General features: G+C 46.3%; 1 protein-coding gene across 1 annotated transcript in view; it reads right to left on the bottom strand.

Moving 5' to 3' along the window:
* Positions 1 to 12,710, bottom strand: part of LOC144162245 (KICSTOR complex protein SZT2-like) — a gene marked incomplete at its 3' end in the record, with an annotated part of 187,230 nt that overhangs the window by 58,386 nt on the left and 116,134 nt on the right. The window contains 7 exon segments of the mRNA XM_077692705.1: positions 1,156 to 1,461; positions 3,392 to 3,507; positions 6,043 to 6,071; positions 6,584 to 6,779; positions 10,741 to 11,049; positions 11,932 to 12,067; positions 12,591 to 12,710. Of these exon segments, the coding sequence (XP_077548831.1) occupies positions 1,156 to 1,461; positions 3,392 to 3,507; positions 6,043 to 6,071; positions 6,584 to 6,779; positions 10,741 to 11,049; positions 11,932 to 12,067; positions 12,591 to 12,710 (1,212 nt within the window).

The following is a 12,710-nucleotide window of genomic DNA, read 5'->3' on the forward strand; positions in this document are numbered from 1 at the left end:
TGTCCAGTGCGATACAGCCAACCAACTAACCTACTTTGCATTGAAAGCCCATTGAAACCCATCTCCCCTCCGTTTGGTTTGCAAAGGGGGGTATGTACTCTTCACGGAGGAGCTGAAAATGATGTTTTCTGGAAAGAGAAAGGCTGAAAAGGCACTCCAATTTCAAGGCAAGGCCTTCCAGAAGCCCCATGTTCAAAAGGACATGAAAGGCTACAACCGTGACGACTTTTGATATGTGAAACCTATGTTGCAACTTCGGAAGCCGTTTTCTCAAAACAGTTTTTTTTGCCACCTGTGTCGCTTGTCCCAGGGATTTCTTCGTGACTGCTGGGTCTATTTTGATTCCGTTCCTTGCATTACATTCCTTGATGAACTGTTCAGGTCGTGACACTTTTAGTTTTCCAGATTTGTTTTTTGTGATTTTTTTATTCAAATAATCGTTCACAGTTGACATGCCTGTTGCACATTAACCTCTAAAAAAATGAAAACTAAAAAACATTGTGTTGTAAAAAAAAAATTCTAAAACTGTCACGACCTCGTCGATTCATTTGGGAATGCAAAGCACTTCGAACAAGTTTTCTATCGTGTTTTATAAGCCGCTCAAGCTCGGTACAAGCGGAACAGAAAGAAAATTTCATAGATAAAAAAGTTTTCAAAATATTAACTTCAAATTTTTATGGTGTTATCACAGAAGCATTTCCAGTTGCTGTGCCAATTTTCATCAAAATCCACAAAGAAATAAAAAAGTTGATTTTGAAAGCCACGTCCCCCCTTAAAAGCAGCACCCAACGCCCGTTCAGACACGGATGTCACCCCGCAGTGAGAGGAACAAAGAAGGATAGTGGCTAATTAATCTGCCATTTCCCTGTTATAAGTCAAGCAGAACATCCTCCAAGAATACGAAGCTCCTGGAACTGCCTTCCATACGACTAGCACACTGTAGCTTGAAAAGGGTTCCTGTCAAAGCAGAAAAGAGCCAACGATAGAGGAGCACACGAACAAAGCGCTGTGCCCATGTGCTCTTACCTCCCTTGGTGAGAAACCCAGAAGCAACAAGAATATTGTTGCACTGGTGCAGAAATGTTGTTGCACTAGTGCAGAAATGTTGCTGCACTAGTGCAAAAGAGAAAACAAAAAGATCGCACTCGTCCTCACCAAGGCAGGTCGGCAGGGAGGTGAGCGAGCACGAGCCGAAGGCCGTCTTGGTCTTGACGTGGCACGTGAGGTGGGCAAAGAGGGGCGGCACAGTGGGCTCAGCCTCCCGAACCGTCTCCATCACCTCCTCCTCCTCCTCTCCCTCCCCTGCCGAGTCGTCCTCGCCCGGCGAGAGCGGTGACTGCGCCGACCCCGCGCACGATTCCAGGCTCAGCACCTCGGCGGTTAGTGTGGCACCGTGCGCCTTGCTGGAGGCCGCGGCCGTTGTCGCCGCGTCGTCGCCTGCGTTGCCCGTCTCGGCTGCGGCTGCACCGGTAAGCCAAGCCAAGTTCGGATAGGACCCTCGCATAATAGTTTCATACTAATGCATACTAGAGGAAAATCTGCCGCTAGTGCCCAGGCGAGGTGCACTTTGGCGAACGTGCCATTAAATAGGTGGCATTCATAGAAAAGTTCAGCTGTAAATTTATTCGCTTGGCAACACTGGAAATGGCCACAGACATGCCCGATGCGCCGTGGACATGGCGCGGTTCGGGCCATTGCGCCCGCACGCCGAAGAAAAAGAAACTCCGTCGTGCGTCGTCTGCTCCGTTTCAACAATTCTCAACGGTGGTGTCAACAGAGATGTTATTAATCGCACTCACAGTGGACTCGAGGCAATACTTTGCATTCAGTGAGGTAGAGTTTGTTAACATGCAACACAGTCATGTGCTCAGCACGAACAAGCACCGCCATCCCGTGGAGCCTGACGTAACGAGTGACGGCACACTCACACGGTTGCCCGCATGCGTGCCTTGGCAGTGAATACAAGCAATACTAGATGGGAACGTTCCACTTGTCATTGGCATGGCTCGCCAACAAGCTCAAAAGCTGTCTGTGGCTGCCAAAAAAAATGACAACATTATTGTAAAATCTTATTTATGGTTGTTTGGTTACTATAATAAACACAGAGGCCCAAAAAAATTATTTGTCACGAATTACTTTAAAGCGTCGTGCAAAACGAAAAAAAAAAAATGTTACCATTTTTAGTTTATTTTGGCTTCACGAGCAAAAAACATTGGCGAGCCAAGCCAGGTGGGCGAAGACTGTTGCTACCTGCTACGGTGGCGCCCACAACAGAATGCGGCTGAAGTGACATGTTTCCACCTAGTATATATTTGTATGAAACTCGCGCAAATTTGTATTTGCGCGAAATTTGTATGTTTTGTCTCGCGCAACACTAAAAAAACGCGAGACAAAAAAATTCGTCTCGCGTTTTTTTCAGTGTTGTGCTTTTCGAAGGTTTCAAAATGAAAAATATGTAAGCTCTGTGTGGTTTCACTTGTACACAGCCAATGGTTGATGTACAAAAACATTGTACACGGCCAATGGTTGATGATTTAACATTATCAGAAACTGTCGTCATTTTTAGTAGCTGTGATATTATCCATATTGCCTATATGGCCATATGCAGCACTTGGTTTTTTTTTGTCAACCCCGTTTATTGTTAATTTCATACATCTGCAAAAACTAGAACCACTCTTAGTTTTTTTTTTTTTTTTTTTTTTTTGCACATAATAATCAAGTCCTGGGTGGTTGGTCCCCATGCTCAGTCACCTAATCTCTTTCCGATTGTGAAACCTGCTATACTAAAAAATGTTCAATGTTCACACACGTGTATTTGCCAGCTGCCATTTTTTATTTCAAACAGGACCGCACATGCTGGAAAAAAAAAATACAACAAATTATGCAAGGTTAACGCCTTTCGTTCAACCCTCAAAGCCAGCCCTTCTTTTTTTTTTTTTTTTCTTTTCAGACAATCATGCTCAATAAGATTACACAATTTCACCATCACAGCTGCCATTTATCTCTTTCAAAACAGGGTTGAAAGCCCTTAAACAAACACCACAAGTTGTAAAAATTTCAGCCTTTCGGTTAACACTCCAAATGAGTCTTATTATTATTATTTTTTTTTTTCAAACGCGCATACTCTATGCAATTAGCGAAGGAAAGTTTCTGCGAAGGAAAGTTTGACATCCACCTCAACGGCTGCACTGAGGTGGATGTCAAACTTTCCTTCGCAGAAACTTACTCCACCTGGGGGACTTCTCCTAAATCTGGTCGTTTAACATCCATGAAATTAGTCACTGTCACCGTTAAAGCCACCCCGAATACCAAGTGCACAAAAAGTGTATCCGGGCTGCTTCGACGAGGCAACCGCTGCAGTCCTCGGAGAAACGCGCTTTTTCCGACTCACGTTCGGCGTCCATGGAGAACTCGACGTGCGAGTGGTCGGTGTCCGTGTCATCCCAGTCGCACAGGGCGCCCTCCTCCTCTGCATTGGGGTCCGCGTTAGCCCGCACGTTGGCCCCACTGGGCAGAAGGCGCACGCAGTTTATGCATTCATTATATGAGGGAGCAATACAAGCAAACAAAACAAAACAAAGGTGTCAACGATTGTTAGGCAAAAAAAAATGAAGGAAGCTCATACTAACACGTTAAGACCTTCACGACCATCACGAAGGTCCACGATTACAGCCAACTTGCTTCTTCTTCGCTGCCGCAGCGACAATTACTCCATCATTGCACCTACAAGTGTGAGCTTCTTTCATTTTTTTTTGGAAGTGATAATCATTGCAAATCATCCAGGAGGGGCGTGTGCTATGACGTATCTTTCTCGTCCAGAGCAAGTGTTGCAATGATTACAACGAACACTGAAGTTTTCTTTTTTTTTTTTTTTTTGCCAATATTAGCCAATCTCTCTAAGCGGGTCTGGTTATGTTGGCAAACGCGCTCCGGGGACGCTGGGCGGTTGCCGTGAGGCGCGCACACACGAGCGCCCGGCATTTTCTCGGTTTTTTTTAACTGCTGGGCGGTCGCCACGAGGTCTGCGCTCACGCCTGGGCACTCGGCAATTTTTTGGTATTTTTAACGGCGGACATGAAAAATTACGATTTCCTAAACAGCTTCGCTGTTGAAAAATATCAAGAGAAGTTGGTGCGGGGCTAAAGATAAAAAAATAAGTGGGCAGCAAACGCAACTCAAGGCTGAGAAGGACACTCCTACACGCCTGAAAATACACTTTTTAGTGGAGCTAAAATGAACTGTGAGCACGTATCGGTTCTTGAAATTTAACGGTACTATCAGTAACAGTTGCAATATGAGACGGCAGGGCATTCCAATGAACAATTGAGTGTGGTAAGAATGATCGTGAATAGCGACCGATGCGGCATTTTAGAGGCTTCACCAAAAGGCATGGTCACATCAGTGAAAAAAAAAAAAGGCGGGTCGCAAAGAAAACAAATCACCACGAAGTGAAGAGCGATGGCCCAGTTTATGAGACGGTGATAAATGTGACAGTTGATGTCGAAGTGATAAGAGCGGCAAGCACGCACGGAATTTGAGAGCTGTGATGCTAGTATGACGTTGATCATCTGGAGATGAGAATAATCTAAAAAGATTACCACAAGCACACGGTGGTTTACTAAGATAAGCTGTCCAACCTAGATGCGCACAAAAAAAGCAATCCCTACCCAGGGTTCCGTATTTTTTAGCTATTTCGGTGAGAGTCAAAAAAGCCCTCAGATGTGAAAAGCAGTTTAGGAGGGAAAAAATATTCTTTTGCACAACTGCCACCGTGAGAAGCCACGGTTGCAAGGAATAAGCGTAAGCTGAAGTCAATCATTACAATCTTATAGCCAATACGTTCATGCATGTAGTAATGAGTGCAGTAACAGAGAGAAACAAATAAAATAGCATGCAAAAAATGCCTTGATGTCTGGATGGTCTCTTTAACAACCCGTGACCCAATCCCCTGCGCCCTCTCGCTTCGCCTTTGAACCCCACAGTCAACCGAATACACCACGATGGATGGGACTGCAGCTGTGTGTGAAGTGCAGCAGAAACCTTGGCTTCACAAATGCCCGCTAGACGGGCGGTAATAAAACACTGGGATTGTTTGATTATCAGTCCTGGACATACCACCTGGTAGAAAGCCTGGTATATTTGTTTTACTTCAATATATATATCTTAACAATGAGGGCAGTCCCCGGATAACTCGTTGCCCTACGGTGAATGCAAGTGGTAGTGCTCGAAAGTGGGGTCACAGTACCAGACGACGACGTGCTTCAAACGCCCCTGCCTGCAGCGTTACGCACCGACTATCCTGGGTTCCACCTGCCAACGTGTTTCCTCGCTTCCACAGTATTCATTCCCCCTGTAACCTTGATTGAAAGGCTTCACGCACGGAGAGAACAACTTTGCCTCACAGTGCTCATTCTTGGCTTTTACAAGCGAGCTTCCTACATCTGTGAATGCAAATCTGCCAAGATGAGGGCATATAGGCTGACGCATAAAAAGAACAGAGCAACATGGCAGCCAATGCTGCATATCCATTAAGAATGTCTGCTCTGTGCCATGGAAGAGTCCATGTTGATTGTGTCCATGCTAGGGACACATAAGGCTAGGGAGTTTCTACATGGGCAGGTGACGGCAGCGGGTGCACATAAAGACTTCCCGGACTAAGCCGGTCGCAGTAGCGTCACAAGGTGGGCTTCCCTGCATCGCTAAAAAGCCTCACGGTCAAGTTCGCGCAACTCGAAAGAAGGCGGTGGCAGCTTCCGTGGCATTGGTGGCAGATTCCGTGTCCGCGGCAGCTTCTGCCTCAATCAGAAAAATTACGCGCGACGTGCGCAGCAGTTTCGAAGCGCTCGAGACAGCCGGCTGGCTCCACTGGAGATGTTTAGGCTTACCACCCTGGCAGAAATTTCACAGGCGCTTTCACTAGTGGCGCAAATGATGTTTCATAATACCGTTTGCGGCCACATTACCACCTCCTTCACCGCACAAGCAACTTCATGTGTGCCTTGAGCAGCATTTTAGAGCAGTTAGAAGCGGTCGCTCGAGCACCCCGCACCACTTCGTGGCCGAAGCCGCCACTGGCCACGCCACACACAGCGTGCGGGTGGTTCCGCAGCGGTGTCAGCGCGCCTGTGGTGTGCACGGCCCGTTTTTGCGAGCAGAAAACAACAGTCCGGCCGTTCCTCGAGAAAGAGTGTCAAAGAGGAGAGAGAGAGCCCATACGTCATCGCCGCTTGCTCGCTCGGCAGTCAAACGCCTCGCCGGCTCGTTTGTATCATCCGCCGGGCCGCGCAAGTTCGTCCGTAACAGCCGAAACTTTTCCCATTGCAAACAATGCAATTTTGCCGGGACTTCCCAGAACTTCGTATCATCCCGAAATTCGATTCACCCAGGATCGTATCATCGAGATTCCACTGTGCAATACAAAGTGCACCCTGGAGGTGAAAACTTTAAATGACTCGCGTTCTGTTCATGCAGATGTGGGAATGAAGGGAATGACAGAAATAATGTGCAAACAGCAGTTTTTTTTTTTTTAAACGGCAACCGAAGTGCGCATCAGAGTGGCTCCGGTTTCGCGCTTGGCACTCACGGCGGTGCGGGCGCTCTGGTGCGGTGGCTGCCCCTGTGGCGGGCAGAAGTAGTAGTAGTCTGGGTGCGAGGGTATGCGCTGGAAGACCTCCTCGAGGAGCTCCTGGAAGCGCTGCTTGATGCTCAGGTGCAGCTGCTGCACCACCTCGCACGGGTGGTGCCGCTCCAGCAGGTTCACCGGGAACTGGCTGCCCACCCTGCACAGCGGTTTTTGAAAGACGATACAGCGGTCTCTCTGGGGCCGCTACTTAAACCCGAAAATTCAGCCACCTGGCCAAAGGACAAAAGAATTCTAATAATGAGAAGTTTATGTAGGCAAAACTTTTCCAAACTACTGAATCTTGAAACATACTTCACACCTGTCGATGTTGTTGAACAAAAAAAAAACCATCAGGCATACTCCAGGACAAAAATCAATGCCCAACTGGTACTTGAAGTGTTCTTTTAATTGAAAATAGATGTGCGCTTGATTTTTGCGATGGAAAATAAAAGCGTGCACGCTCTAAAAACCAAAGTTTTGACCCGAAAATACAAGAAGAGGTCACACACACGTATAGATTTCGTGGCGGCATTCCAAGAAGTCCGACAGTAACGGGATAGCGCACAAGCAGTGGAACGCGGCTAAAATGGATTGAGTGAAGCAAACTTCCACTGTGTTTACTGTGGGAGGAGGAAGACGGAAGGGTAAGAGTGTGAGGTGGTGGTGGCAAGCGAAGAGAGGCAGCTAGGTGGCAAAAGCCGCCGAGGACTATCGTTTTTCGACGACATTTGCTGCAGCAAAGTGAGCACATATGTCGCCCTTTTCTCTCTTTCTTCCTGTTTTTTTGTCGCAGCAGAACTCCCTATTATGTGGTGCACCCAGATAATTTTCTGTCACGGTTCAACACTCTGCCACTCATTCAATCGACTAACCCTTTATTCCCTTCACACCAACCCTAACCTGCCTTCCTTCGCTCAACCCCGATGATGATGATGATCATGTTGTCACGTGGCGCCCTCTCTCAGCACTCATTGCTTCCCTTGTCACTAGCACCAGAGTTCTTCAATATACACCAGTCGTGAAACTCCACTTCAGAATTTGGATGCCCCAAGCATCTCTGCTTCACTGAGGATGACGGGCAAGTGTACAGCATAACCTTGTTACAAGAGGCCATGATCGCGATCACGATTTCGATCTACTGTAAATTAAGTATGAACAATCCAAATACTACCGTTACTACAGACTTTGATGGAATCATAGATAAAGTCTGTTATAACAAGAACTTCGGGCTCTTCAACTGTTAAAAACAAAACAAACAATGAAAGTATGCCAATCACTTTTCAAGGTGCAGTTACAACTGAAACAGCAAGACAACAGACCTCCAGGATGACTCAGGTCTTTGGCAGTTTTGGCCTCCCGCACCACTCTGAGGCCCGTCACAAAATCACACGCTGCTCTCCTGTTGTATGGCGCCCCCTCCATCTCTTCATTCACTCCTACTATCACTACTGCTCTTTCACACCTTAACTCTTTCGGGACCGCCAGAAAAAGTGATGAAAAAGGGAGGTCTCAGTACAAATTTTTTATTACATAAAGCAACGGCACCATCCTGCCTTAGCATATACCAAAATGCAGCTTATTATATGTTCTTTGACATACAATACCAAGTTTTACTTCAACGCTGACGATAGAACCATGAAAAAATCTTAAAGTAAGAGCTTCGTAAAAAAACTACAGAAAAAGATAGAAAAAAGCGTAAAAATAAAAATATTAAAAAAGAATAAAATTATTTCAGGATATACAAAATGTAACACAATGCTTTGTTTCTTCATCGCGAAAGTTTGATGCGGCTAGGTGTAACTGGTTTTTTGTTTTGTGCGTGATCTCTTTGGCAATAGGGCCATGGCTACGTCGTCGCCCAGGTACACGCCGGGCTCTCATCGCGGTGAAAACTAGATCCGTTTCTGCGCTGGTGGCAGGAGATCACCACCATAGGTAGTTAACACCCTAGCAAACAAATATAAACCAGCGAGAACATATTTCGAGCGCACATACTTACTCCAGAGCCAATTGAAACCGAAACCAACACCCACCTTTGAGCGCGATTTGATGTTCCAGGCTGATCGACGCCCGAATCCTCACTCGAGCTCAAATCCAATCTCTAAAGCCGCATTCCGACTTTTCACTGCCACTCTCATCGTTAAAATCCACAGTAGAAGGCAAAGATATGCGAGACGAGACAAGGCGGATTTCTTATCGCGCTCGCGCGAGTATGACTCCATGTTTGTTTACATTCGAAACCACTGCCCGTCAGAATAAAATACCTGATGCGTTGCCGCCTGGCGATAAAAAAGGAAACTTCACAAAAGAAAAAACTCCAGTTTTCAAACTATCTCCTAGATGTCGCTAGGTGTTCCACCGAGCGAAAATTTGTATTCTGCAGACTCGCGAAGCCATCGATCATATGTGATCGATGGCCTATGGAGCGGTCCCGAAAGAGTTAAACCTACACTTGCGTTTGCATTGTCTCCACAAGAATACAAGCTAAGTGCAAATAAAGGTCATGCTGCTAATGCTAAGCTTGGAGATGTAACGATCTATTTCGTATGGGGGCTTGCATTTTTTTTTGTATCAGCTACGGTAACTTTCTGATTTGTTGCACTAACATTGTTAAGGGGGCAGTTGGGTCTTTGGGGCCGAAAAACGGTAAAAAAAAAAGCGTTTTCTTGAAAATGGCATTTTTGGCCTCCGCGGCCATTTTTCTATCAGTCTGTAAATTTCCTCATCAAAAGGCACCATATTTTGTTGTTATTATATTATAATAGCATTTTAAAGTGCACTCTACAGCTCAGTTAGCGCAGAATTCGGTGGTGAAACGGCACTTTTCTTGCAATGCAAAGCTAGCATTTCGTCCTTAGATATCTCGGCACCCAGAGCATGTACAACTGTAATTCTTTTTGCTTGCTTCTGATACCGAAATGTGTGGAGAATACAATGTTGGAAACAAATTTTTCAAATGGAGGCTTTGGAAAATTATTATTGTGTTCAATTGGCACCACCCGTGAGCCATTTCTGGCAGAGCACGGGACAGGCGAAGTTCACTGTGTTGTAAAACGACAAAAAATAGCTAAATCAAAAAAGTTCTTCCTACGTTGTATTCTTTAGTCATTTGTCTGCCTAGCCACGGGGTAATTGCCATTCTGTATGGAGTGGTTATTTCGTAACTGTAACCCAAAATAATGGCAATTAATCACTGATTAACTCAAAATATAATCAACTTACAAAAAATATAATGGCAGATTTGAAATCAGCACAAAACACTCTATAATGCAGTGAAGTTTCATTAAAATTGGTTGGTAAATAAAAAAAATAGCTCAAAGACCAGTCTGCCCCCTTAAATTTTAAATCCAATCACTTCACAACCGGGACATCACACTCACGTATAGTGCAGGTGTATGACTGCACACACTCAACAGCGCCAATTTTTGACAGGCAAGAAGTTTCACCTGTACTGGTTCACAATTGTTTTTTAGTCATTTAATTGTTTTTTTTTTTTATCCCCATTGTAGATTAGAAACACAAACACAGCAAAACACAAACACTGCAAACGTATCAGATAAAAGGTTCTCTGCACTTAAAGAAAAGTCCACTGTGGAGGTGTAATAATTGGACTTGCTAACCTTTTAAACTAGTCTGTTATATCCAAACGTATGTATTAACAGAATCCACAGTCAACAAAGTTTAATCAATGGTACAGATAGGAAGACTGACCAAGCATCACAAACCGGCATGTTGTACCCGAATATGTCGCAAGCAGACCTGTTGCAATGAGGTTGCACTGCAGTGGCGCAGCGCCTAGGGGACAGAAACTGGACTTTGCTATTGATAACACAAACAAATAAAATAAAGCTTGCTTTTCAAATTGGGAAACTGGAAACTGTAAATTAGGCAATGTCCACTCATGTTTCCATGGTGTTTCTCGTACGACTTATGGCAACAGCCACGAGCACTTGAGTATTAATTCAACTTTCTGCCGACGGATGACAGGCTAGCCCACTTGCCCCCTTTTTGCCCCTGTTTTTCCCTCGTGCAGGAGTGCCAACCGCGAACCGGCGTTTGATACATGGGGCCCATGGGGAGTCTTGCAACTGGTGAGTGCTGAGCAATCCTGAGCTCACCCTTCGCTCGACAGGTGGGCCAAGTCGTCCACCCGGTTGGCCGCCTCGCTGTCCGCTTCCGGCAGCGCCCCTCCGTTGTCGCAGCCCGTGGCGTCGTCGTCCGGCCGGATAGCTCCCCCTCCGCCCCCTCCCCCTCCGGAGGAGCGGTGCGAGTGCTCGACGGTGGACTTGATGCGGAAGTCGCGGGTGTGTCCGCAGATGGCCTGGATGAAGTCGGTGATGTCCAGGGTGAGCACCGTCTCCTCACACGAGTCCTCCACCACGGTGCACACGTCCTGGATGTCCACGGGCAGACCCTCACGCAGGGCCCTGCAACGCGTGAGGAGTAAGGGGAAGCACGCGTCTCAGCTCCAACCTCTGATGAATGCTCTCTGAGAAGTGCTTCAGCACGTAATAAATACGAAAATCTATCATCATTTCATGTTGTTCAACTTGCAGTCCTCTTTCCCTTAACTGACTACATTTTTGATTAAACTGCATGTCTTGAAACTCCCACAACAGTCTAGCCACGAGGAGTGTGTGCTATAACAGAGCTGTGTATCTTAACCTGGGACACGCGGTGTGCTTCGGGAACATCTTTGCTGGTTCATATACGCGTAACCACCTTAAACACAACCATATCTGCGCTAAACCAGAAATAAACCAAAATCACCAAGGCACAGCACCCTGCTCTCGCATCATTCTCGACTTCACTACATGAGGCAAGGCTGAATTTTCTTCTGAGAATATTTTGAGTCCCAGCACTCTTGCAATTTCACCATTTTCTAAATTTTTAAAATTCCCACGCATAATTTGGATTCCGTCAACAGGGCCCTGGAACTGCTTTTGCAAACTATAAGAAGACTGCAGAATACGTTGATTCACTTTCCATATGCAGTCACCAACATCCGAGCTCAATAAAGGGGCCCTGAAACCACTCCTTCGGCGAGACCTGTTTCCACCCAGTCGAGCCAACTTAAAATGGCTTCATTTACACATACGCTCGTGTATTGCAAGCGAAAGCAGCACACCCGTCGTAAAATACATTACAGCAGTGGCACCATGCCGCAGATACAACATACGGCCGTAAGTGTGGCCGATTGGTTAGAGCAAATGCTTAGCCTTTGCAAAACCCCATTTGACCCATCCACTGTTCATCACTGCTGTGAATCACCATCATTAAAGCTCCCTTTAGCATAGCACCAGGCTCACCTGAACACGCCATAGACAAAGCTTTTGCAGAAAGCCTTGCGTAGGCGTGAGCAGTGCTTGCGAGCCGGAAATCGATCGCTGCCAAACTCCGAATCATCCGACTTCGGCTCGGGTGACATGGTCTTGTAGGGCGAGCCTGGGACAGACGAGGAGAGACACCGCCAACTGTCTGTAATGAAACCCTGGAGACTAGAGCTAAACAACGCCTCACTTCATCCACACATGCCAAATTACTTAGAGTCATCGTTAACCATGCGGAAACTGAATTACAACAAAAAATTCATTCTTAGTTCATTCTTAATTCAACAACGCTCGTTTCGCTACACTTGATCGAAGCAAGAAAACAAACAAAACTAGTGTACTTGCACTCTCGACAGAATTGGCGCTGTGCACACCCTTCCAAAAACAGGCACTGACCAGACCCTCTGTCGATGCTGCTGTGATATTGCCCGAAACTTAGACACCCTTACTGATTACAAGACATTGATAATTTAAATGGGCCCTGAAACTGCTTCCTAAAATCATGAAATGAGGCAACACAATCTTGAAATCATGCGGTAACGTGAGCCCCTGAGCTTAATAAAGGAGTCCTGAAACAGGTCCTCCCACTTCGGGCGTGACCCAGTGGAAAATAAAACTGGTTGGCAGAAAACTCGCACCTTCTGACGCTTCCGGCCTGTACTCCATGTAGCTGGGCTCCGACCCAGCCCGTGCGTTCTCGTCCACTCGCGTCGTTAGGTCGAGGTACGTGTCCCGCCACTGCCTCACACCCCCTTGTT

This window comes from Haemaphysalis longicornis, unplaced genomic scaffold, assembly GCF_048455015.1.
Source record: "Haemaphysalis longicornis isolate Haplotype H1 unplaced genomic scaffold, Haemaphysalis longicornis Haplotype H1 scaffold_12, whole genome shotgun sequence".
NCBI classification, from domain to species: domain Eukaryota; kingdom Metazoa; phylum Arthropoda; class Arachnida; order Ixodida; family Ixodidae; genus Haemaphysalis; species Haemaphysalis longicornis.